Source organism: Solea senegalensis, linkage group LG16 (genome assembly GCF_019176455.1).
Source record: "Solea senegalensis isolate Sse05_10M linkage group LG16, IFAPA_SoseM_1, whole genome shotgun sequence".
Taxonomy (NCBI): domain Eukaryota; kingdom Metazoa; phylum Chordata; class Actinopteri; order Pleuronectiformes; family Soleidae; genus Solea; species Solea senegalensis.
In genome coordinates, this window is record NC_058036.1 from 15,571,467 (window position 1) to 15,596,482 (window position 25,016).

General features: G+C 44.9%; 1 protein-coding gene across 2 annotated transcripts; it reads left to right on the top strand.

Moving 5' to 3' along the window:
* Nucleotides 1-17: 17 nt before the first annotated feature.
* Nucleotides 18-23,307, top strand: ppp2r3a (protein phosphatase 2, regulatory subunit B'', alpha). 2 transcript variants are annotated; one of them, XM_044047300.1, is made up of 12 exons: nt 18-5,035; nt 16,463-16,786; nt 17,265-17,368; nt 17,470-17,572; nt 17,693-17,767; nt 19,369-19,612; nt 20,074-20,122; nt 20,240-20,329; nt 20,424-20,599; nt 20,693-20,811; nt 21,670-21,776; nt 21,896-23,307. In XM_044047300.1, exons 1-12 carry the CDS (start codon nt 2,312-2,314, stop codon nt 21,990-21,992), a joined length of 4,212 nt encoding a protein of 1,403 aa, XP_043903235.1. In that variant the 5' UTR covers nt 18-2,311; the 3' UTR covers nt 21,993-23,307. The 2 variants fall into 2 exon arrangements, with proteins under 2 accessions (XP_043903235.1, XP_043903236.1); XM_044047301.1 differs by lacking the exon at nt 18-5,035 and adding an exon at nt 14,968-15,574.
* The last annotated feature ends 1,709 nt before the right edge of the window (nt 23,308-25,016 follow it).

A 25,016-nucleotide genomic window follows, 5' to 3' on the forward strand; every position in this document is an offset into this window, starting at 1 on the left:
TGATTGTGCACATGTCTTTTTGTGTGTGTAATTGCCATCCTATAATAGTCTATTCCTAACTGTCTGTTAAGATTTCAAGTGCACCCTGCCAGGAAGTGTAATTTCCTGCTCAAGAGACTGATTCAGCAGCATCCAGCTGTTGTTTGTGTGTCTGTGTGTGTGTGTAGAAGGGAGAGAGAAAGCAAGTCAGACAGACGAGGTGACCGCCTGTTGTTTCCACTTAAAGTCATAATAGTTGTTTTTCCAGGTGCTTCAAACCTCCCCTCCCCACCTTTTCCCCGCTGCTCTGCCTGACCCACAGGCCCACCAATCATTCCTCCTCCCTCTCTCCACTCGTTGCTCTTTTTCACACGTTTAAGTTGGAAATCCTGGCTCCGCGATTCCCCTGAGAACTCCGCACAGATCATGTCTCCGCGCTCTCAGTGGAGTCGTTGTAATAACCTCTCGATGTTGTCCTTTCTTCTCGTGGCTTTTCCCTGAAAACCCTGCAGATATGCCGTGCTGAACTAACATAAACCTTTCAGCTGCGCTTGAGTGTTGACAGTGGGGGGGTTTTATGAGTCCTCCAAAGACGTGAAGAAGTGTTTAAATGAAGTATTTGAATGTAAAATGTGTGTATACATTGGGGTTTCTGGAAATTTTACAGTCTTAACTTGAGGTTTGAGTACATTCGTGTGGTTGTGGCTGACTCTCGCCACAATATTATACGGTATAACTTAATATACATGAATGTATATGCTTGTGTAGTGTAGGACAATACAGCCTGGAGGAAAACATCTTAAACTTTTTAATTGCTGGGGTGTTAAAGAATGAGAGCGAAACATAAAAAAAAAAATAAAAAAAACAGAGTGAGAAATGCAGAAAACAAGATGGAAAGAACTCCCACGTCGAAGTGTTTTCACTCTTTTTTCACGGCCTTTAAATCATTTTACTATTCAGTCTCACTCGCAGCGTTAGTGCCCGCTGTCTTAACCCTCTTATCAGGCTCTGTGGTACGTGGCATTTAGCTGGTATTTACATATGCAAAGCTTGTTTTTAATGTATATATGTATGTTTCAGGCTATTTGTTCCTCCTGAAGCACTGTAAGTTGGATAAAATCCGGAAAATACATCTTTACTTCCTTCAGAAACAGATAGGATTATCAGCTGGGCTGAAACCGAAAGTGTGAGAGCAACAGGTGTTTTCTCTTCTCTTTCACCGAGTTGTGATTTCTCAGCAGGATCTCGGTAAAAAGAAACCTCCTTGTACATCTGTTGCGATCAAAGAGGGTGTTGTGTCGCTTCTCTGCTCCGCCTGTTTAACCTTCCACACTTGTCTGTCTGTCTTGTCTAGTTTTTATCTGAACGTGTGTCACAGATTTGGGGTTGACTTACAAGGAGTCCAAAGCTCCATATTAACTCTCAACCGTATCATAGCTGGAGAGCTCGTGCACGTCCACATCTCCATATTATGCACACGTTCAAGTGTCCAGCTCTGGTCAACTGTTTTAATGATTCACTTTCTCTTTCTCTGTTTTTCTTTCCTCCATCCTCACCCTCCCTCCCTCCTTTTCTGACTCGCAGGTGGTGCCCTCCTGTTGGAAACCAACACTCACTCTGACACATGGTTGACGGTAGGAGACGGAGGGGAGATCCAGACAAACTCTCACAGAGAGAAGGAGGCAATCAGCCATCTGTGATTGGTCCCCTGCCATCCTGCAGCTGTGTCACTTTTAGCTCCTTCATAAACTAAAAGGGAAATCAAAACAAGAGTCCCAGAGAGCGACCGGGGGCTTCTCCTTACATCTGAGGAGTCCAGGGCTGGAGCTATGTGAAGGCCTCGCTGGCCTTGGTTTAAGCCCCCTGAGGCTGTGTCTGTCGAGGAATGGGTGATGCCCCAGCTGGATCTTCCGCTGTCGCCATCCTCCACAGCTATTATTAGTGGCTAATGAGCTGCTGCTGAAGAGGAAACAGAGAAGGTGCCTGTGGAGAGAAGAGGAACCTTAAAGCTGTTATTAAGAGGCCCAGAGATCTGTGACAAGGAATTGTTTCCCTCTGCAGGCGAGTGAAATCCTTCAAAGCTTCTTTTTTTTTTTCCGGTGCAGCCATGAAAGACTATGGACTTTGGATTTCATTTTTCTTCTCTGTCTTTGTGCTTTATATCTTAGACTGTGACTATGCAGACAATTGTTTTTCAGCAAGATGATTCAATATTTGGACATAAACTTTTTCATTTTTTGTAGTCCATTAAGCTTTTTGTGTTGAAATTGTATTGTTTAAGCTTTACACTTTACACTTTGACCCTCCTATGCCCTGAAGTGCATTGGTCACCATGGCAGCAGCCTATCGCGTAGTGGTGAGCAGCGTGAGCTGCTACAACAGTGTGGTAGTGGACCGGCGCACGCACTCTCATGCTGTGCACTATTGCTCAGGGCCATGTGGGGCGCTGTCTCAGGGTCTGGACTGCACTGTCGCACACCGCGGCACATGCTCTGAGCTACTTGTTGCGCCTGACTGCATGTACACTGAGATGAACTGCTCGCCCATACACAACCGCAACGTCATCGCTCAGCAACTTCCCAACCATGGTAAAATCAGTGTTACCGTGGATACTAGTTATAATGGGGGGCTAGAAAGGGCGGGCAGCAGTGGCAATTTGTCTTTAGGGGAGGACAGTCCCACATGGAAAGGTAAAAAGACCCCAGGTTGTGGAGGATCGACAGGAAATCTGAGCACTTCTGGCAGTCTAAAGGACATAACTGAGGAGGCCATTAATCTGGCCAGTGGTAAACTCAAAGAGTTCTCCTTTGACAAGCTCCGCCTCTCCACCTCCAATCACGTCACTTTCCGAAAAGGTCGAAAGGTTCGTCCCGACTCTTTTAGCCGACGCTCCACTGACCTGGAGATCATCTATGGCCATTTCAGCACCAACACCACCACTAACGGAACAACTAATGGCATGACAAATGGCACTGTTACTTCTAATGATGAGAACGTGCCGCCATTTGTGCTCGGGAAAGGGGCGGGGCTGGAGGAGACAAAGCTAAAAGACAACACAAGCACCTTGTCAGCCAACATCAAAATAGGTGGTGGTTCAACAAGCAGTCTAACAGGTATTGGATCATTAGACCAAAGTCTAAACACAGTGGCCTCCCTGTACCGCAACACGCTGGGTGAGGAGAACCTGATCGCTCGTCTGCTTGAGAAGACACGAGCAGAGGCTGGCACTGGGGGAGCAGGTGGTGAGGACATCCGAGCCTGCCTTGACATTCTGCTTAAATGTTCTGAAGACCTGAAGAAATGCACGGATATCATCAAGCAGTGCATCAAACGCAAAGCTGGTGGCGGCGCTACGGACGGAGGAGCCAGTCCTGACAGCATGTACCGGGCCGTGATGACCCGACTCAGCGGCTACCTGAAAAGACTGCCTCTTGACCTAGAAGGGATTGGAGGTTTGGGGGGAAGTGGGCAGGGTGCACCTGGAAGTGGGCACAGTGACTTGGCTGAGCTGGTCAACACCCTTCACTCCATCCAACAGGGACCTTTCTCTCCAATATTTGGCCATGAGCAACCTCCTCGCTATGAGGATGTGGTGCAGTCACCTCCCGTATCAAAGACTGTTCCTTATTCTGCACCTTCAACTCCCCCCTCTGTCTCATTCCCCTCGTCAACCTCCGTGAAAGCAGACTCCATCCATAATAAAGTAGTCCATAGCTCACCATCTAGAAGCAGCTCCCTTACCAATGGACTGCAGCATTCATATTCTTCCTCTGTTACACAACACACACTATCTCCCCCATCTGTCACCTGCTCTCCATCCAGATCCTCTCCAACGCAGTCTCCCTCCCCTCTTCGGACCTCCCCAACCCCACCATACACTCACACTCCCCCAGCGTCCCCCATGGAGGCGCTGTATATTGAGGAGGAAGAAGCAGATGTGGGGAAGACACTAGAACAAATCCCACAGCAGACGCCAACCAGAGGAGTAAACATAACCCAGAACAAAAACGGGACTTTTTCAAGTCAGCACATGACACTATCCCAACAACACGCACTCCATAATTCTTTCGATTCTTTGCCAGCCAGCAGTGGCTACAGCCCCATTACTTCACTGTCAGTGTCTGCGCCCAAAACCGCATCACACAGGAATGATGACATTGACAAGCTACTCATGGACTTGGAGAATCTGTCTCAGAGCATGAGCCACCCCAGGAACACCGAGCCCCCACTTCCAGTCAAGACCAGGAAGAGAGAGGGGACGCAGGTGACCATATCCAGTGAGGTCCCCACTCAGCAGAAAATGTCTCCGTTCCAAATCCAGAAACCCACTAGCCACTTAGCCATGAATGGCCCTAGCTCCGGAGTGCCCACGAGTCTCACTCCTCCCCAGGGAGAGAACAGTGACGCTTTAGTGGGCGAGGAGGAGGATGGGGCACTTCTGATGAGGATCCTGGAGAGCATTGAGAGCTTTGCCCAGGAGCTAGTGGATTCTGGGGCAGGAAGCACAGGAAGTGCCGAGAGGAAATGTGGGAAGGAGCGAGAGGTGATGAGGCTCCTACAGGACACACTGGCCACAGGTGGCAGGGCTGATACACCTCCAGCTACTGCTCCCACTACTCCGTCCATGCACACAAATGCAGTCCCGGCTATACTGCCAAAACACCCCCTGGCAAACACACTTGCAGTTTCACGTGTGCCGACACCTCTGCCTGCAACTTCTGAAGAACCTTCTGCACCTAAACCTTCACCGGATGTGTCCCCCAAACCTCTGCCTATGCCTATGCCCACACCAGAGCCTGCCGCCGCCGTTACAGATAAAGTTACGGAAGCTTTTACCGATGACGTCCCTGAACCTGTATTATCTGAGTCTGCAAGCTTGCATCCGTCCACACTGTCGGTCGACATGACACCCGTGGTTGCGCCTGGGGTTTTAGCCCCCGTCGCCAGCCCAGTTGCGGTCGACGCAGGAGATGCTGCCATTACTGTCGCTGACCCTGCTCCTATGAGAGACACTGGTTCAACCCTACTCATCCAGCAGACGCCGGAGGTGATCCGAGTAAGTGACACACACACACACACACACAGGATATTTTCCTCTTTCCTTACGTGTTGTTTTAGGGGCAGTGTGCACATTACGTTACTTTAGTGAATTCCTTATAATGACAAAACTGTTTCAGTGTCAGTGTCTCAGATAGAGTAGATATCAGCGGACGTGGGTGCTATTCACATGCTGCACAGCTGCCATTTAATTCATATTCACTGTCGTTGCATGTACGCAGATGTTTCGTATTATGATTGAAAGTCGCTTAGCTTTGCCACATGATGTAAGAAGCAAGTATGCAGAGAGAGAGAGACTGACTTTTGAATGACAGGCTCTAAGTGCTGAGGCAAGGGTTTGATTGCTGCAACACAACAGGACTTCTACAGCTGCAGTTGATGGACTGTGATGAATAGTATTAATTAACGACAATGAACCGTTTCCCTATCTGTGTGCTCTGAATCATGGAAAAGAATAGCTCATTGTGCTTGGAGTGGCTCTTTGTTGACTTTTCCTGGCTTCTAACTTGTGTTTTGTATCGTGTGTGTGTGTGTGTGTGTTGGATCTCCTTGCCTCTATTTAGAGGTAAATTGCGGTTTCACTGCAAAGGGAGATAAAAGGAGAAGTTTGTGTGTGTAAATAATTCTAAAACGACATTGCGTGAAGCCAGAAAGGTGGCGTTTCCCCCCAGTCTGTGTCTGATGCATGAATTCTACAGCACTTTGTGAATTTGAGTGATTATGCGTGACAGACAAACACATTAAGCCAAGCACAGAATATCAAATCATTACTCTTTCTAATTCTCGCTCTCCCTGCCTCACTCCCTTTTATTATTTATTTATTTTTTCCTCGAATTGATGTGCTTCATTTTCCGCTCTCCCACCATCCGTCCCTCCTTCTCCCCAGCGCTCTCCTGCTGCAGATTTTGTGTGTGTTTATTTACTGAGCTGTGTAACCTTATGCCCTGCTGATATGTAGGGCACCTATTTATGAGGTTACCATGGTAGCTGCCATATTCAGATCAGAACAACCAGCACCCGCACACATCATTACGTGATTTCACTCCTCTCCTCTGTCCGCTCACTGCCTATTCATCCCCCGTTCCTCTCTTTTTAAGTGTTTGTTTGCCTTTGTTTTGTAATCATTTCTCTTCTTTCTAACGTGCATCTGGCCGATTTTTGCTCGGCCCGTCCAGCGTTGTCTTTCTTTCACCTGTGGTTAAGGAGAGGAGGCGGCCTGTGGTGACCGCCACTTCTCTTCCCTATCCTGTGATTGGCTGTCATGTTATTTTGGGATCATGGGATAACAGCTGTTGCTGTGTGGATGGCAGAGCAGCCCGATGAGAGGTGATGATTGGAGCACAGGAGGATGATGGTGGAAAGGCGGGATGAGGTGGGGGTGGGGTTGGGTTTGGGGATGAGAGTGTGGCGGGGCGGGGGGAGGTCGTGGGGGTGTCTGTTGGCACACTAAGTGTTAATGGTATCGTTACTGTCCAGCCTCTCTTCTTGGCAGAGTTAGGTGTGAGAGAGACCTAAATCTGTCCACCCCTCTGTACTATGGCATCCCGCTAACAGACGCACTGTCGCCACAGTGTAAATGGACCTCTGTGTGTGTGTGTGTGTGCGCATGTTTGTTTGCGTGTTGTTTGTGAACGCCCGGGCTTTGCCTACATGTACAGGTGTCCATGCATATAGGTGCATTTACATTTATAAAAGTAATCGTGCGTGCGTGCGTATACTGCGTATGTACAGGCGTGCATTCACGTACAGAATGTACTGCATGTCTAACCGAGGGTAAGTTGACCCCGTGCTACTGTGGGTCACAGCTGAGTTTGGGAATAGCTCCCCGTCATCTAATACCCACTCTGGCACTCTGGGAATTATGCTAATATACCCTCAGAGCCAACCCCGCCCCCCCCCAGCGGCCTTAACTGCCCATTAAACTGCCAATCAAACTGTAAACAAGGCAAGCCCCCACACACACAAGTGAGAAAATGCCCTCACGCTCGCACACAGCTACTTTCAGGCGCCGCCTCGGAGATTTGTATTCGTGTTTTGCTCGCGGTCGGGCTTCGCTTTGATGCGAGGTTCAGTTCAGTTAAGCTCTGTGGGGGTGACACTGGCATCAGACAGTCGCGTCCATGTCTGTCTCTGTGTAGGTATGGTGCACACATGTTGACTGCTGACAAACTGGCTCTCTACACCCGTCAAAGCAGACCCATTAATCTCCATGGAGACAACGAAGCCAGCTGATATAAATCAGAGTAGAAGGGATGCCGAGAGGGGAGTCGACTAAATCTGCCTGCGGTGCTTTTAGGTCAGCGGCCTCTTTCTTTACCCCTCTCTTACTTTTTGGGTAATGTGAGAACAGACATTTGAGAGCATGTTTCCCTTTGTGTTTGTGTTTTACCTGGCTGCATCCAGAGCTGCTTTTCTGATGGCTTAATTAACCAAGCTTCTAGTGATTCAATAGCTCTCTTTAATTTGTTATCATATATGCTTATCATAGTTGAAATAATACAAGCTGTAATTTAACGATGTAACCTGGTAGGAGAATGTAAAAAAAACAACAACTGTCTATTTCCATGAAGTACAAGTAATATAAAGTTATGCCTTTGTTTAATAGCAACATATCTCATCATTGTGTCTAGATCTGAAAATAGTGCAATCACAGGTCACACAGCTTTTATTGATGCCTCCCTTAAATGCTACTCAAGGGCCTTCCAGTGCTGTAGTTTCGTCTTGGCGTTCCTCTCTTCCTGACATTTCCTGACCATATTTAGTCGGCCAAGACAAGTGAACCGCTCGTCCTGTAGACATAAACCTGCCACTTTTTGGAGGAGAAAGTCTTGGGGAAAGGATCGAAACGTCATTAAAGATGAGTTAATGGGAGATGGAGGGGGAAAGAGACGGGGAAAGCCAAACGAACGAGTGCATGTCTGCGAGACAGCAGGAGAGGTTGGCTTGGAAGAGAACAGGGATTCATTCCAGTCTAAAAAGAACAGAGATAAGCTACTTTTGGGGGGTGGGTGGGAGTGCAGTTGTTGACACTAGGCTGAGCAAGGTTGACATCATTCCTCCTCCTGCTTCCACAGGAAGTAAGGTCACAGCAGGACCCTTGGTCAAGTGTGGAAAGATGCCCATTTCAGCTGAGGTGCACAGGCACACAGATGAGTACATTCATTCACACACACAAACACACAATGCACTGCCAGACAGGGGCTGGTGTTGCTATGTGTGAGAGGCGTTTTCCAATACAGCTCATACCATTCAAGGTTAGACCGGACAATGGATTATTCACTACCCAGCCTTGATATCCACACACACACACAGCACATTCACACACATCTACGCACACAGCACTTTTGTGCAAATTACATCATAATTCACTACCCCTGGTGCAGTCTGGGATATCATCCAGCTGCTGGTCCCAGTGTGCACACACACACACACACACACACACACATGTTAGCCTTACTGGGATTTATTTATTTATTTTTTTAATGCTACCTTTTCATCTCAAAAGTTTTTAACTCGGCATGCGTCACTGCTGCATGTGGGGCCTCCCTCTGTGTCGCCATGGAAACCAGCACAATACATGGTGGGACTCCCCTACCTCAGAATATAAGTTGTGCAATCTCTTGCACTGGGTTGCACAGAATCGTGGCACCAGGGAATAGCAAATAGAACCTGGATGGGGTTTTTTTTTATGTCACAGAGTGTGTTCATGTGGGTGTGACTGGCCTTGTGTGTGTGTTTAGTGTTTTCTGTGTGAAGAGACTCTCCAGCGTTTCCTCCACAGTCTCCCTTGAGCTTCCTCGTCTAACTCCACCTCCCCTTCTCACGTATAATTCACTCTTGACCCCAGCTCCACCCAAACTAAGCCGGGGGTTTTCTCCAGGAACCAAAAAAAAATAGGTGGGAGTCAAACCCAAACGGGAAAAAGCTCATACATTTGTTTTCTTATTTTTAAACGTTTTTTTAGAAGTGTAAATATGTGATTACACTCTTTTAAATACTAATTCCCAATGCTGTGTAGTGCAACACTGCTGTTTTTGCTGTAAACCAAAACAACTCTACAACTCTGTTTTACTCTCTGGTTACAAGAGTATTGTTTCCACAAAGGGATTTAATGAATTTTACCCTCGAATGAAGTGAGATTAGGGATTTTCAGGCTCAGTATCTTCTGTGTGTGTGTGTGTATGTGTGTGTGTGTTACCAGATGTGGTAACATGTAGAGAGTTGCTACCCTCTAGTGACTCTGCGTGCCCACTGTATTACAGGGACCGGTGTCGGCTTCCTCCAGTTGTTTGATATGGAGAGAATTAAGAGCTCCATCTGCTGGTGAACTGGTACCAGTTCTCCCCTGGATTTAGGAGACAGAATCTGTTCATTTGTCCATGTAGTTTACCAAGTAGAGAACCTCTGTTTTAATAAGCCGTACTTTCATTTGCTTCCATGTGATTTTTCACATGCAAAACAAGTGTGGGAACCAAACATCTGCTGTGATATTATGATGAAACGGCTATTGGGAGGAAACTGTTGTGCAATATTACTGGCTCGTACACATGAGTTGTCGAGAGGGGTGTCTTAAGTCGGATGTGTAAATATATAAAATATCCCTTTAAGGCTTATTTTTAAAGTCTTACCGCACTGTCACTGTTTGCTGCAGCGGCACAGGAATGCCCCTGTGCAGTAGCTATTCATTTATGCTGACACATTTCTTCCTCCTCACATTCCGGTCTATCTTTACTCCTCTATCTGCAAAAAAGAGAGGAAACGGGAGCCTGATCTGCACTTTCATCTGCGGTGCGGTGTCTTTCCCTGCGCTGTAGCGCTCACTTGCTGCAGTTTCAGGCCGAGGGCCATCACGAGTGCTGATGTAGGATTAGCTCACTCACTTTAAATACTGAGGCAGCCATTAAAAGGTAACACTAAACTATCCAAACCTGATAGCCACGTGTATAAATACACAATACCGCGCCAAGCTGGCCAATTGCAGCCCGTTGTTATTGAATGTTACTTGTGGACAGACTGCTGGTCCCACTAAAGGAAATGAATCACTCTGACTTTTTTTTGTTTTTGATGATGTCACTGGGCTTCCCTCCCAGAAAGAGGCAGTAAAGAGGTACCATAACTCACAGTTCCTACAAAGAATGCCACTCCTCTCGTTATTAAGTTTAACATTTTATAGAGTTCATGTCGGGTCATAGCAGCAGGTCATTGAATTGGTTGCCGAGAGGATGAATCTTTGATCAACTTTAATCTCAACATAGATACTGAATCACTTTTACGACCCTGTCTGTCTTAAATGTTGTGTGTGTCAGACAGGTTTATTCAAAAGAATAAGTTACATTACATTACATTACATGTCATTTAGCAGACGCTTTTATCCAAAGCGACTTACAAAAGTGCATTTAAACATTTGGGTACAAATAAGAGCTAGAAGTAAGTAAGAGCTTCAAGTAGAACAAACTATGAAGTGCTAGTCATAAGTGCAATACAATTTTTTTTTTTGTCGTCTTAGTCGAGGTAGAGTCGGAAGTTTTTACCTCTTTAAAACACCTTAGCTGATCTCTGGTCTGGGACTTATACGTCGTATATTTGTCCCTTTTCACTTCATTTTACTTGTAGGATTCTCAGTATATGAGTGAGTCTTTCCATATCAACTATTTATTTTCTTCAAAGTCGGGTCCTCCTCTTTACACCATTTCCTGGTCATTGAATTCTTGGCTGCTGGTCGCAGTACTTCGGCCATATATCGGTCTTGATCCAGTGATTTTTTTTTTGGCTAGTGTCGGACCGATCTTTACATTTCTGAGCAGGCATTATCCACGATTTAATACCCCGAAAAAGACAACTTCTGCACTTGCATCCTCTTCGGCACTGTTCTTATGGAGTGGAGTTCTTTCAAAGACTTCTTCTATGTAGCTTATTCCTCTCTGTAAATAATAGTGTTTTGTAGCATGTGCACTAGTTTTAGTAGGTATGGAAATTGCTATTAGGCCTGTCTTTGTGTCATGTGTGAGGAACACAGCTTTGTTTTTTTCTCCGTATCGGTATTAAAGAGAAGTTAAATGTAGTGGCTTGATTGAAAGAAAACAAAATACTTGACTTGAGCCTGTGACACTTTTATTACAGACCAGAGCTCTGGCTCCACAGCTGTGTTTTTAACCGTTCCCATGTTGTCCTCCTCTGGTGCGGATGTGAGGTAGACCATGGCCCAGCACTGACACACTTCATCTATCGCGGAAGCGGCACTTGAGCGCGGTTCATTCTCCCAAGTTTACAGAGGAGGGATCCGAAGGCAGCTTTGTTTTGTGTGTGTGCGTGTGGGTGTGTTAGTGTGTCTGTGTGTGTGTCCTTGAGAGGAAGTGAGACAACTGGGAATAAAGAACAGAGCAGCGGAGTGAATTGCGTTTCCTGCTGTTGGCACGGTAACCCTGGGAGCATTCCACTCACCACTCAATCCAGGGAAAGGGTTATTGCCATGGAGATGGCATTTGGCCGGCCTGGTCTGAAGTGAGTTTGTGTTTAATCACAAAGATGGGGGTGTGTGTGTGGGTGGGGGAGTTTACATCTTTGTCTTCAAAATATTAGTCTGAGCTTTTTTTGTTTATTAAGAAATGTACTAATATATGACCGTGACTGTGTAGTTTATCATTTAGTTTGGTGTGTGTGTGTGGGTGTTGTCAAGTGTACATCTGTGTGTAATCTGCCTGGTGCCTGAGGCAGAAATAGACGTGAAATTGGTGGCTATATTTATACAGATAATTTTACACACAACAGACAGCCAATTTCACAGAGCAGGTGTGTGTGTGTGTGTGTTTTAGGATGTTGTTATGTTCACACTATTTAAGTTCTCTGAAAGACTGGAAGACGCTGTTCCTGTGAACTTGACTCTCTCACACACACACACACACACACACACACAGGTTAGTGCAGCCACTCTTCTTGGCACACTGCGTTAACTTCCATTCATCTGGACAGCCTAAACAAAGTGTTATCCCTTAAATGAACCCTAACCAGTTCATGTCTAACCTTAACCTTAACTTAACCACATTTAAAATATTAACCCTCAACTTAACCAGTTTCTCAGAAATGAGGTTCTGCCTCAATAAGACCTGGTTTTGGTGTCCATGAGGAAAGGTCACTGTTTAATCATAAGGCCCTAAAGAGGAAGTACACACACACACACACACACAGGGTATGGCATTTGATATGACAAATAAGACACATGTCTCTGTGTCTCTGTGTTAACGTGTGTATTTAACAGTGTAGGCAGCAGTTGTTGTGGAACAGCCGCACATCATGCATTCGCTCCATCAGTGTCATGGAAGGCTGCTGCTGCTGCTGCTGCTGCTGCTGCTGCTGCTGACTCACCTGTTCCTGTAGCGGTGGCGTTGGGTTAGGGTTGTGCAGTGGGAAGAGGAAAGCACTTGCAGACATAACACTCAGCACACACACTCGCACACCTGTTGCTCAGCCCCCCCTCCCCCATTAGGTTTCCATTAGCACCTCTCCTCTCTTTGCCACAATCCAATAATCTTTTTGTCCTTTCTCTGCTTCCCCATCGTATCGGAATATCTTCATTTGTGCATTGTTACTCCCAATAAGAACATTTTCTGTTTGTCTTTTTCCTCTGTTAAAACTACAGGGATGAGCCGATACGATACTTAGTATCCGTATCGGGCCAAAAATCACTGGATCGAAATTGTTAAAACAGTATTTTAAAGTAAATTGTAAATAAATGCCAGATATTGAAAGTTATTACTCACAAAATGATTACTTGTTCAGCCCTCGTATAGGAAAACTATCTACAAGGAAGAAAGGAACTGATGTGATAGTTTAAAGAACGTCTTTGTTTGATGTTAAACTTACTGTAGGGTGAAGGGGGCGGAGACTTTGCGCGAGGGCAGGTTTACGCCGCCTGTCAGTCAGTCAGACAGGAAAAGAGCACACAGCTGCCCCGTGGCATGTGTTCTGGCTCCCTTTACAAACACACTCACACTTTCACATTCACACGTGAATCTCTTTAGACAAGAGTTCTGCGATGCCACAAGTGCACGGGTTCGGCCGCAGAGGAAGTGGTGGCAATTAACGTCCAGTGATCAGAAGTGAGAGATGATGAGGGAGGGAGGGAGGTGAGAAGTCAGTTCTCAAAACATTTTGTTCATTTGTTGATAGACATGAGATACTGTCTTTATATTATTTAGTAAGAAGTGGGTTATGTGTAATGGTGTGTGTGTGTGTGTGTGTGTGGGATCACTGTTCCAAAGAATTCAGTAGGGCGTACAGGGAACTGAGAGGAGTTACCCTAAGACACAAAGTGACTCACTTTTTTTTTTTTTTGGAAGGTCACTCACACGCCTGCAAATGCCCTCTTGTAGTCATCTGTAAATCCCCGTGCTCTGTGCCGTATCATGTCATAAACAGTAGAAACATGGAGTAATAGTTAGTAATGAAGTAAGTAAAGAATAGATAGGATGTAGGAGAGGAACATGAGAACTGATGATTCCCTTACTTCCTGACAGGTTTGCGTCCAACACCGCTGATGTCTTTCTATTTAAACGTGTCCATCTGTTTTTATGAGTGGAGTGAAGCCGCTCATGAAACCTGGTGTAGCACTAGATGGCACCAGACTCTCCGCAGTGGAACGTGTGTTCACTGAGAAACGGACTTGTTTCCTGTTCTCTGACAGTTTACCAGCGAGCGCTGATGCCGTCCTCTGTGTGTGTGTGTGTGTGTGTGCGTGCGTGTGTGTGTGTGTGTGCTTCAATAGTCTAGTGTCTCGGTTCATGTAGGGGTTTCAGATGGACAGGTTTATAAAAGGGCTCAGCTGTGTGTCCTGAGGGATCCCCTGTCTCTGATTGGTGTAACTTGGCACTGAAGGAGTTTTGGCCTGGTGTTGCATAGCTGTGAGAAAGGATAGACCCCTGGCTTCCAGGCAGATGGAGAATGTTGTAGTGGCAAATTGTCGTTTATACTATTGATTAATGATCTATTATTATCATACGTTAGTTTGCCGGACCAAATTCCTCTTGTTTGATTGTGTTTATCCTTAAAAAATGGTGCAAACGCTTCAAATCTCCTCGCACGTTCACATTCTTGCAATGGAATCCTGATACTAGTTCATATTTTAATGGTGTCATTTAATGCTCCATCACATTTTATATGTATTACACTGTAAATACTGTCAAAAAAGTATATATTTCTTTGGATGTTTTCTCCAAAATTGTTCAGCCCTGATGTATAAACTAAAAAAAATAGTAGTGGTAATATCAATGATAAGGATATTCATGTTGATAAAAAGTAGTAATAATAATCATAACAATGATAATTAGGACAAGTATTATAAGCTGAAATACAAGCTGAAATCACCTTGATCCACCCTCTGATCACCTAGGCCAGTACTTCTCAAATAGTGGGGCGGTGAGGTGTCGGGGGGGGCGTGAGAGGCAGGGCAGGACAACTCATACAGTGGTTTATACAGATAAATAAATAAAAATGATCAGCTTCTCAATAGTATTTCAGTTTGGGGGGGGCGTGAAAACATTTCTGTCCTCCTGGGGGGGGACAGAAACTTAAACTGTAATTTAAAAGATATGTAACTGCTGCCTTACTCGACCGGGTCGTTCCAAATGCATGTGCCGCTACTTTGAGTCGGTGAGCCGCTCCAGTGAAATGACTGCGTGTCAACGGAGAGAACAACAGGTGCTTTGCTCACTGATTTACTGCATCAGTCCGGCCAGAATTACCTCTGTAATATTTCAGCTTACGGCTTCTTCTCCACACACTCGCGCTCACGCATCCATCCGAACTTCCTGTCTGCTCCTGTGAACATTACTATTCCACTCTATAAGTTCCCACTTTTGGGTGTTGACGAGTGCCCAGATCCTGCAGATATGCCCCACGCCTAATACTCAGGACAGCCGGTGTGCTGCGTGTGTGTTGCCAGATCCCGGCATGGCTCATGTTTCTCAGTGCAGTTTTTCAGCAGGCACCAGTGAGGCTGCACCAAATACATACATCCACAGCTGACGGGGGAACACCAGAGAGGGTTTCTGCCTCAAACTCAAGTTGCCATTCAGGGCTGCGGTTTTGCTATAAAAACAGCCCCGCGTCGTGGTTTCTGCCCTCTGGCCTTCGGAGTAGCGCTGGGGATTCTAGGAACATCTCTTTTACGCCGATACACCGCTGGATTAGTGCCGCACAGGACGCACATTTGTGTGTATGGAAGAGAGTGTGTGTTTCTGACCGCCAACAAGGACCAAGTGTTTGACTTTGTTTCTGGATTGTGAGACTTCTTCTGCTCTCACCTGCCGATCGTTTGGTTCCCGGACAGACTGATCCGCCTGTACTCACTGTGTCGATAGCAGCACCGGTGGCTCTGTCGGGTGGGGGGTTGCGAGTCTCGTCCCCCACCATGATGATCAAGGAGACGTCGATACTAAGGGACCCAGATTTGAGGGGGGAACTGGCCTTTCTGGCCAGGGGGTGTGACTTTGTCTTGCCCTCGCGCTTCAAGAAGCGGCTCAAGTCTTTTCAGCAGCAGCAGGTCAGTCGGTCGGTGCAACGAGCGCGAAACCGAAAACTCAAACTCTCTCTGTCTTTTAATGCTCGTCTCAGTCATTGTTTATACACGTTCATACATGAAGTACTCATGCAGTACATGAGACTTGTTGCACACACACACACACACACACACACGCAGAGTGACGACAGACTATTCTGAGCAGATACCAGCAGTGTATTAATAGGAGAGGAGGTGCAGGAATAGAGTGATAGAATGAATGCTGTGAAGGAGAGAGACGGGGAGGACTCCAGCTCCAGCTGTCCTGCTCAATACACACAGTGTGGAGGCCCTTGAGAAAAAAACACACCACACACACACACACCATTCACAGTAGGCCCCTGTCCGTCCACGCGAGTATACTGATGAGAAAACGTGTTAATTGCTCACTCAGTGCTGTCGTTTTCATTAACGCGCAGTCACTTGAGAATCGTCTCAGAGATATTACTCGTGGCTGACGTGGCATTTCGTTCCATGTGTGTCAGTTGGGTGGGTAAAGAAATGTTGTTAATATAAATATTTCCGTCCTGTGACTGACTCTGTGGCTAATTATAAAGCAGGTCTCTTGTATTTAAGACATTTCATTTAAAGCTAGGAAAAGAAGGGAGAACAATGCATTAGATGTGTGCTCCAAAATAATTTATTGATTATTTTAAGATATCTTAATAAGTGTGCTTTTAATGCAGCTTTTGCTGGTTTGAAACATTGAAACTGTTGTTAATTGATTGACTTTGATCGTCTCATCTTTTAATGCGCGTTGCAAATTTGTTTGGAAACATGTATTTAATGATTGTTACTTAAATTACAAATCAAATGAATTAGGACTTATAGGACTATACATTCCCATATATGATCGCCCTTCTCTCTTTTCAGGTCCAGTCCAAACCAGATAAGAAACCAGGCACACCTCCACCAGCTCCCACTCCAGCTCCCACTCCCGCTCCTGCCCCTGCACCACACACACCTGTCCCACAACACACCCCCCGCTCACCCAGCCCTCCTCCTCCTCCTCCAGCGCCGGTGATCGTCACCCCTCCTCCGCCTGCCGCCAACATTCCCAGGTTCTACTTCCCCCGCGGGCTTCCCGCCCTGGGCCCGGCTGCCAACCACGACGCGGCCATCGCTGCCATCGAGGCGGCCTTCACGGAGTTCGAGGAGGAGAAGGCGGACATATACGAGATGGGCAAGATCGCTAAGGTCAGTGCGGACGTCTGTGCTCTGAAATTGAGACCACATTCGACACATGTTTAGATACACACGCGCTCATGCATTATGTTGTTGACATCATTTCAACATTATATATTGTCCTGTCTTACTCGCACGCGCACACACACACACGTTGACAGGAGACACGTCTTGTAAACAGCCGTGACATCAGCGTGTGTTTAAATAAAGGGAGATGACACCAGATCAGATCTGAAGGACAACATCCAGGCCGAGGACAGATGTAATACCAGGTCTGAACTGAGCTCCTGATGTTTGGCATTCTATTAAGAGGAATATTGAAGAGGTCATAGCATTCACATAAAAGTGTCCCGTTACGATACAATACTGCCTTTATTGTTCCTCTTTTTTTTTTCTTTTTTTTTAAATCACTTTAAAAACACAGCACACACTCATTCCTCAGTGTCAGTGTAAACATGCTCCGTGTGACTTTGTTATTGTCTGCGCTCAGGCCTGTGGGTGTCCCCTTTACTGGAAGGCCCCCATGTTCTACGCCGCAGGTGGCGAGAGGACGGGCTTTGTCTCCGTTCACTCCTTCATTGCGACCTGGAGGAAGTAAGACAGACACATTGTTCATTTTTTTTTATTATTATTATTGATTCGTCTGTCACCAGGTTATGAAACTGTTCCTTCTCCTCTGCCCTCCTTGCTCGCAGGTTGTTGCACAGTTGCCACGACGATGCTTCCAGGTTCATTTCGTTGTTGGCCAAACCTGGCTGTCGCTACCTGGAGCAGGAGGAGTTCATTCCTCTGCTGCAGGTAAACGTCTTCCTAATGTTTTCTTCTGCAGACGCCACAAACTCAAACTTCTGCCTTTTTAATTCTGGTTCTTCCTGTTTGTGTGTGTGTGTGTTGTGTTGTGTGTTTTTTTCTATTCAGGACATAGTGGATACACACCCTGGGCTCACCTTTCTGAAAGATGCACCTGAATTCCATTCCCGCTACATCACAACGGTAAATAGCTGGAAGTGAGATATGATCGCTGCTTTAAGTGTTTTATTCTACAAGTGGACTTGGGTGGATAGATCACTGTCATTTATTTTATGAGGAGTCTGCTCTACAGAATGTGACACATAAAGTAGCAACAAGTAAATTAGAGCTGAAACGTTTACTCTATTAATCGATTACTAAAGTAATCGTCAACTATTTTCATTATTTTAAACAAGATTTCTGATTGTTTCAGTTTCTTAAATATGAAGATTTTCTGGTTTCTTTGCTCCATAAAAATGTGACAAAATTTCTTAGCTTATCTATTACTCATAAGCTTTAGTCACCAACATATAAAAACATAAAACCCTAAAATATGTCCCACTGTATGTGGCTACAAAAATCAAATGCCACATACATGAGAAGGCAGTTCTGTATTTTTTTAGAGCACTTTTCCAACACAGAGAGAGATAAAACAACACATACAGAATTATAAGAAATCCATACAGAAGTAAAGTTTCTTAAAATAAATGGTTAAAACAAACAAAATGAGTACAAAATAAACAGATTAAAAGTAAAAATTTGGATTAAATTTTCAGAAAAGGGGGTGGGGGTTTGCTCTGATACATGACTGTGCAGTGACATCACGGAAACACTGATGCCCCCTACAGCCTGCTGCTGCTGCTGCTGTCCTCGGCCCCTCACATGTCCATATTAAGACACTTCCTTCAGTTCTGGCCAGCTGACCCACTACTGTATGAGACATGAGTCACCCTGGGAGGTCCATGTACCAGGAAATCCATGCTAATTTGCTCTTCAGTGAGCTTTAGTGTTGTGCTTCAGGGACGGCAGAGCCTCCTGTTTCCACTTTAATGCCAAAGAGCTGTCTCGTTAAGGTTAAGAAGGAAGGACAAAGGTGTCAGATTGTTGGGGACATGTGTCTCCCACATGGTGATGAGGAAGACACTGAATTAACATGGACGTCAGGGCTTTGATGTAACATTTTGAAAATGAGTCCATACAACTTACGGTTCCACCGTGTGTACAAACAAGTTCAATAGATACTGTAGAAATAGAGATAAATAAAGCAAAACAAGGCAAAATAAAAAATAAATCAAATCAGGCAGAATGAAAGGAAAATATAACTAACCACAGTTGTTTGTTTATGTTGATTTTTAAATTGAATTCATGTCTATCTAACAGAACCAAACCACCAAAAACACTGAAGACATTATGTTATATTATTATGTAAGTAGTTTGTAAATTAATTGGATTTTATGGCTAACACTTAAAGCTGTAGTTTGTAGAACTGGAATGAAACGCCAGGTCAAATATCACAGTGTTGTGGTTATTACTGAGAGGTTCACAGGGGGGCGACAGAGGGTTTAGGAAGAGAATTTGAATATACTACTACTACTAAGTATGTTTGTAGAAGTGTATAATTGCTTATGTTGTTATTGGAGCCTTCATATGTACTATAAAATATAAATATAAATGAAGCTTACTTCACATTATTTTTAAAAAAAGGCTCCACCCACATAAAACTGATAAATAAATCAACGGAGAAGAGTTTTTACATCCTCTCTGCAGTCTCAGTCTTAGATGTCACTGATTCTGTCCTCCCCCAGGTGATCCAGCGGATATTCTACATCGTGAACCGCTCGTGGACGGGTCGCATCACCATGATGGAGCTGCGCCGGAGCAACTTCCTCCAGACCCTGGCCCTGCTGGAGGAGGAGGACGACATCAACCAGATCACCGACTACTTCTCGTACGAGCACTTCTACGTCATCTACTGCAAGTTTTGGGAGCTGGACACTGACCACGACCTCTACATTGACCCCAAGGACCTCTCCAGATACAATGACCACGGTATGAACCCGAGCAGAGGACATCCACATCCACAGAGAAATACGTTCACACCACATGTCAAGTATTTTAAGAGGGGAACAAAAAAAACTAGGATTTTAAAATCAAAAACATAAAATCTCTTGTGAGATGATGACATGATGTTTTCAAGATTTTTTTTGTTTGATTTGCTGATTTAATATGGCTCAGAATGTCCGTACAGATCCAGAATCAGAAGCAGACAGACTTTGGATTTTGTTATTTTTCCATTTGTTTGGCGTTTTTCACTGGTGCAAGTTTTAAGAAAACAGCAGCTGTTTGTCCTCAGCGGCACTTCCATGCTGTCTGATGTGAGATAAAAAAGTCACTGTATTCTACTGTAGTGACGGTCACCTACAGCTAACTACAGACGTTTAGAACAATCTCCATTTGTTGTCGTGTGTTTGAGCAAAGACACATCAGCCTGTGTTTCTCTCCTCCGACAGCCTCCTCCAGCAGAATCATTGAGAGACTGTATTCAGGGGCCGTCACTCGGTATGTGGAAACACACACACACACAAAAACACACTCATAAACAAACGCAGAGGAGCTGATTGCTTCACCATAATGGCGGCAGTGAATGTGAAAAGGCTCTGTCTCTCCGGTCTCCAGGGGTAATGCGGTGCAGCGAGAAGGACGCATGAGCTATGCCGAGTTCGTCTGGTTCCTCATATCAGAGGAAGACAAGAAAAACCCCACCAGGTAAACAGTCACAAACGTTTTAAGCTGCACTATTTATTTATTTATTTATTTAATTCATTGGGGGAATGATAATTTGGATAATTTCTCTCCCTAGCATTGAATACTGGTTCCGGTGCATGGACACAGATGGTGACGGAGTCTTGTCCATGTTTGAACTGGAGTATTTCTACGAGGAGCAGTGTGAGAGGATGGAGAGGATGGGCATCGAGCCTCTGCCCTTCCAGGATCTGCTCTGTCAGATGCTCGACCTCGTCAAACCCGAGAGCCCAGGTTTTGTGCCGACGCTTAGTCCTGTTTGTATAAAAATGATTCTTATGAAATGCCGCTCTTGATCACGCCACGTGTCGACGCTGTTCTCTCCAGGTAAGATAACCCTGAGCGATCTGAAGCGCTGTCGGATGGCGCACATATTCTTCGACACCTTCTTCAACCTGGAGAAATACCTGGACCATGAGCAGAGGGATCCGTTTGCTGTGCAAAAGGTTTGTGTCATTTTCAGCAACGGTTGCAAAGGAGAAGCTGCGAAAATGTCCAGTGACGCTTGGTCCTGTTAGCATAACTGTTAGCAAAGATGGCGGACACTGTTTACATTAGAAATATCTTCATTCTTTTCTTTGTTCGTGCCCACCAGTCCTGTTAGCATAACTTAGCAAAGATGGCGGACACTGTTTACATTAGAAATATCTTCATTCTTTTCTTTGTTACGTGCCCACTAGTGACACTTGGTCCTGTTAGCGTAACTGTTAGCAAAGATGGCGGACACTGTTTACATTCTGGGAATGAGGTCCCGTCCCCCTTTAGACAAGTGGGTCTAAAAAGTGCAGAATTAGCATTGCAGTTTCAAGCCTTCTGACCAAGGCTCCGACCAAGTGTCACTGGTGGGCACGTAACAAAAAAAAGAATGAAGATATTTCTCGACTCAGGGGAAACTGAGGTTGGGAAACACAATTTTAGCTAAATGCAAATCGGTGAAGTATTCCTTTAAGTGTCTCTCAGCCTTGTCACAAACTGGAGATCATTTCAGGGTGTTCTGTGTTTCTAGTCCAATGTCCCTTCCACAACACTACCCCAACCAGTACCTGCTTTGTTACTACTAGTTAGCCAGTATGTTATATTTTGTGTTTTTATTTTAAAAGACAACAATTCCCATGATCCCTTGCTGCTTCCTCATGTCGTCAAACAAGGTCTTTTGCTCAGGTTTTGAATGAGAGACCCCTAGAGGCAGAAATGACCTACTTCTTCATTAAAACTATCAATTTAACGGATGAATTCATTACTCAGTATCTTCTTTTTACTCTTGTAACGCTTACTCTTTTTGTCTTGTACATGTGCTGTTGCAGGACATTGACAGTGAAGGTCCAGAGCCTTCTGACTGGGATAAATATGCCTCAGAGGAGTATGAGATACTGGTCGCAGAAGAGACTGCAAATGAACAGCTGCATGAAGGGTGCGACACACACACACACACATGCATGCAATGCTCGCACACAGAACAGGATTATGTTTTAATGCTAACAAGGTAATAAGCGTAAAGTGTTTGCAGCAACTGTTTGTGTTTGTTCACAGGTCTTTTGATGACGACTATGAGTCCGACGAGCTTCAAGTCCCTGGAGAGATTGGGAATAAAATGGAAAAGCTGGTGATATCCGATCTAACGGCATAAATTAAGCGCCTTCCTTGGAATTCCTGGGCGTTTCATCCTGGAAAACAGGAAGCCGAGTCCCTAAAGATGGATGCATCGAAAAAATACGTGGAATGGAAAAACAGGGGGAGAGAAAATGATTGTGGCATCTGTTTTGCAACGACTCTGGAGTCTCCTCACAAGACGTTTTTGTGTGTGTGCGACCGCAGACCAGTACAGTTGTGTGTTTGGTGCAGAGACGCATCTGTATTCATACGGCACATTGTGTCGCTTTTTTTACTCCACCTGCGAGAGCAAAGCTACCAATGGAGGGAGAACTACTGTATAAGCTCTGACAGGAAATCGAGAATCCAGTAAAAAAAAAAAAAAAAGGTAACCATGCAAGTGTCATTGTGAATGGTTCACTGACAATCCTGCCATAAGACAATCATCAGTTCTGCTACAGGTACACAAATAGACTCTCCGCGTCGGAGAAACAGCCACACGGAAAGAGATAAGGATAGTGACTCCAGTGACTCCGCCATTAAAAAAAAACAAAACAACAGTCACAACAGTCAGCTGCTCTATTTTATCACAGATAGACAGACAGACAGACAGACACTGCCATTAAACACGTGGTGCCTGTGTGGTTCCGTCACTGTGTCTCTGGTCGAGGAAGTTGTTAAACTTCTGTCACCTTCAGGGAGTGGGAGCATGTAACCGCATGTGAGCGGCCGCGACAGCACCTCTCTGTGGCCGGCCGGCGCCACTGCACGTCATCAGCTGGCACGCGTGGCGCGTAGCGACCGGCCAGCCGGCCTCTCAGCCAAGGGAGCTCAGTTCACTGCACAGCCTGACCCCCCCCATCTATTCTTAGAGAGGACGCTGTGAGAGTGGACGCTCCGCCTCTTGACTCCTCCCTCTGCAGCCACAAAAAAAAAAGGAGTCGTCGTCGTTTCTTTCCTGCCAGGGCAGAGTGAGAGATGTGAACACGCTGACGTGACGTTTTCTAACTCTCTGGTAGAGTTGCCCACACATTTCCACCTGTAACATTTGTAATTATATATGCACATAATGAGAACTGTGAGCCGTTCCTCTCCGTCTCCACTGTTTGTTCCATCATCGTCCTCATTGGTAACACTTTACGTGACAGTGTCAGGACAATAGGACTATGTGGTAATAACCATTTTCATGTGAAGGGTCTTATATCTACAATAACTCTCATTCTCTTACACTAAGTTACTGCTTTGGAAGTAACACTGTTATATCACCTTGTTATTACCGCGCTGTCACTGTAGTGTCGCGTAAAGTATGACGTCATCACTGACTGCACAGTAAACGGTTAATAATACTTTTATTTCCTGTCCCTGCCTGTTGTAAATACCTGTTTGTTTAATGTCCATTTTTTCCCTTGCAACACACAAACCAAACACGCCAGTCGTAAAGGATCAGTACTTCCAAATGATCATATATATATATATACATACATACATATATATATATATATATATATATATATATATATATATATATATATATTATATCCCCTGGACTCCAGCTGCCATCTGACAACAATAGCCGTGACTGAATCTCCTTCATAATAGAAAAAATGACATTAATATTTCACTACATGGAGTACCGGGACGCCATGTCACGCCCACTGTGCCGATACGGAGACAGAAATCTCAACAATAGTCGTCTTTATTTTTTATTTATTACATTTTTTTTTATCATTATTATTATCATTATTATTATTACATATGATTACAAGTTTGCGTGAAGTGATCCTTTAACTCTGTTATTTACTTATTGCTACTCATGCAGGGACACGTGTGTGTGTGTGTGTGTGTGTGTGTGTGTGTGTGTGTGTGTACGTGCTTGTGTGTGTGTGTGTGTGTGTGTGTACACTGCCCTTACTATAATGGCATGGACTCGGTTCGCTTGAACATCACTGATTGAGGGACACGTGTGACAAGTTCTTGGCTGCTTTTATGTCACAGTTGTTGCCATGGGGATGGGGTTCCTGCAGTTTGTGTGTGTGTGTGTAATGTTCACACACACACACACACACACACACACACACACACACAGTAGAAGCAGTTGAAGCATCTACAGAGCGAGTAGATGCTGAAAGGCCTTGAGTTTCCTGCCGCACTTGTCAATGTGCCTGATTGTGTATGAAACTATATTAATATTATTATAACGAGTCAAAAGAAGCCATTATAGATGTATATGTCTATATATATATATATATATATGTATATATATATGTATATATATATATGCCTATATAGATATCTAATGGCTTTGTTCTTTTTCATGTTTGTTGATGGTTTGTATTGTGCCACTGTGTGGCTCGGGGCAGGGGGGTAAATTATGTTAGACGTGTGTATGTTTGTTTGTTAGATGCACAGTGCAGTGGATTTCAGTGGACGAGGAGGAGGAGGGAGTGGGCGGATACTGACCCAATCTGAAGCTCCACCCACCTGACAATCACAAACAATAGTAAATGAAACATGCCATAATGAGAGACCTCAGTGACAAAAGTGTCAGCTGCCACACTCTCATGAAGACCTTTTTTTTTTTTTCCTTTTTTTTCAGCCAAACAGTATTTTTTTTTTAAAGAACTGTTGGAAGATGATGATGATGATGATGATGGGATGTCTGTGGTCAATAACTTTGTGGCTCTATGCAAAAAAATGTCCTGGTGCTCACACACACACACACAGAAAGAAGCCATGTGGGACTTCTGCTTTGAAATGATCTCTCTACTATGAGACGAGAAGAAAGGAACTGACTTTTATTTTTGACTTACTTCCTCTGCGCGGAGGAGATTTGTGGTTGAGATGCGATAATTATTGTATTGGCATGGTTTTCTCTTCCTTTCTTTCTTTCTTACAATCTGTCTGTCTCTTTCTTTCTCTTACTTGTTGCTTTGTCTGAAGTTTAAATAAAGATGTTTCAACGATATTAAGTCTCTGTGATGTCTCCTGTCCTCACTCACACTCATGTCTCACGCACACGTCATCGTCCCCTCCTTGTGTACACACACACACTCTGTAAGTG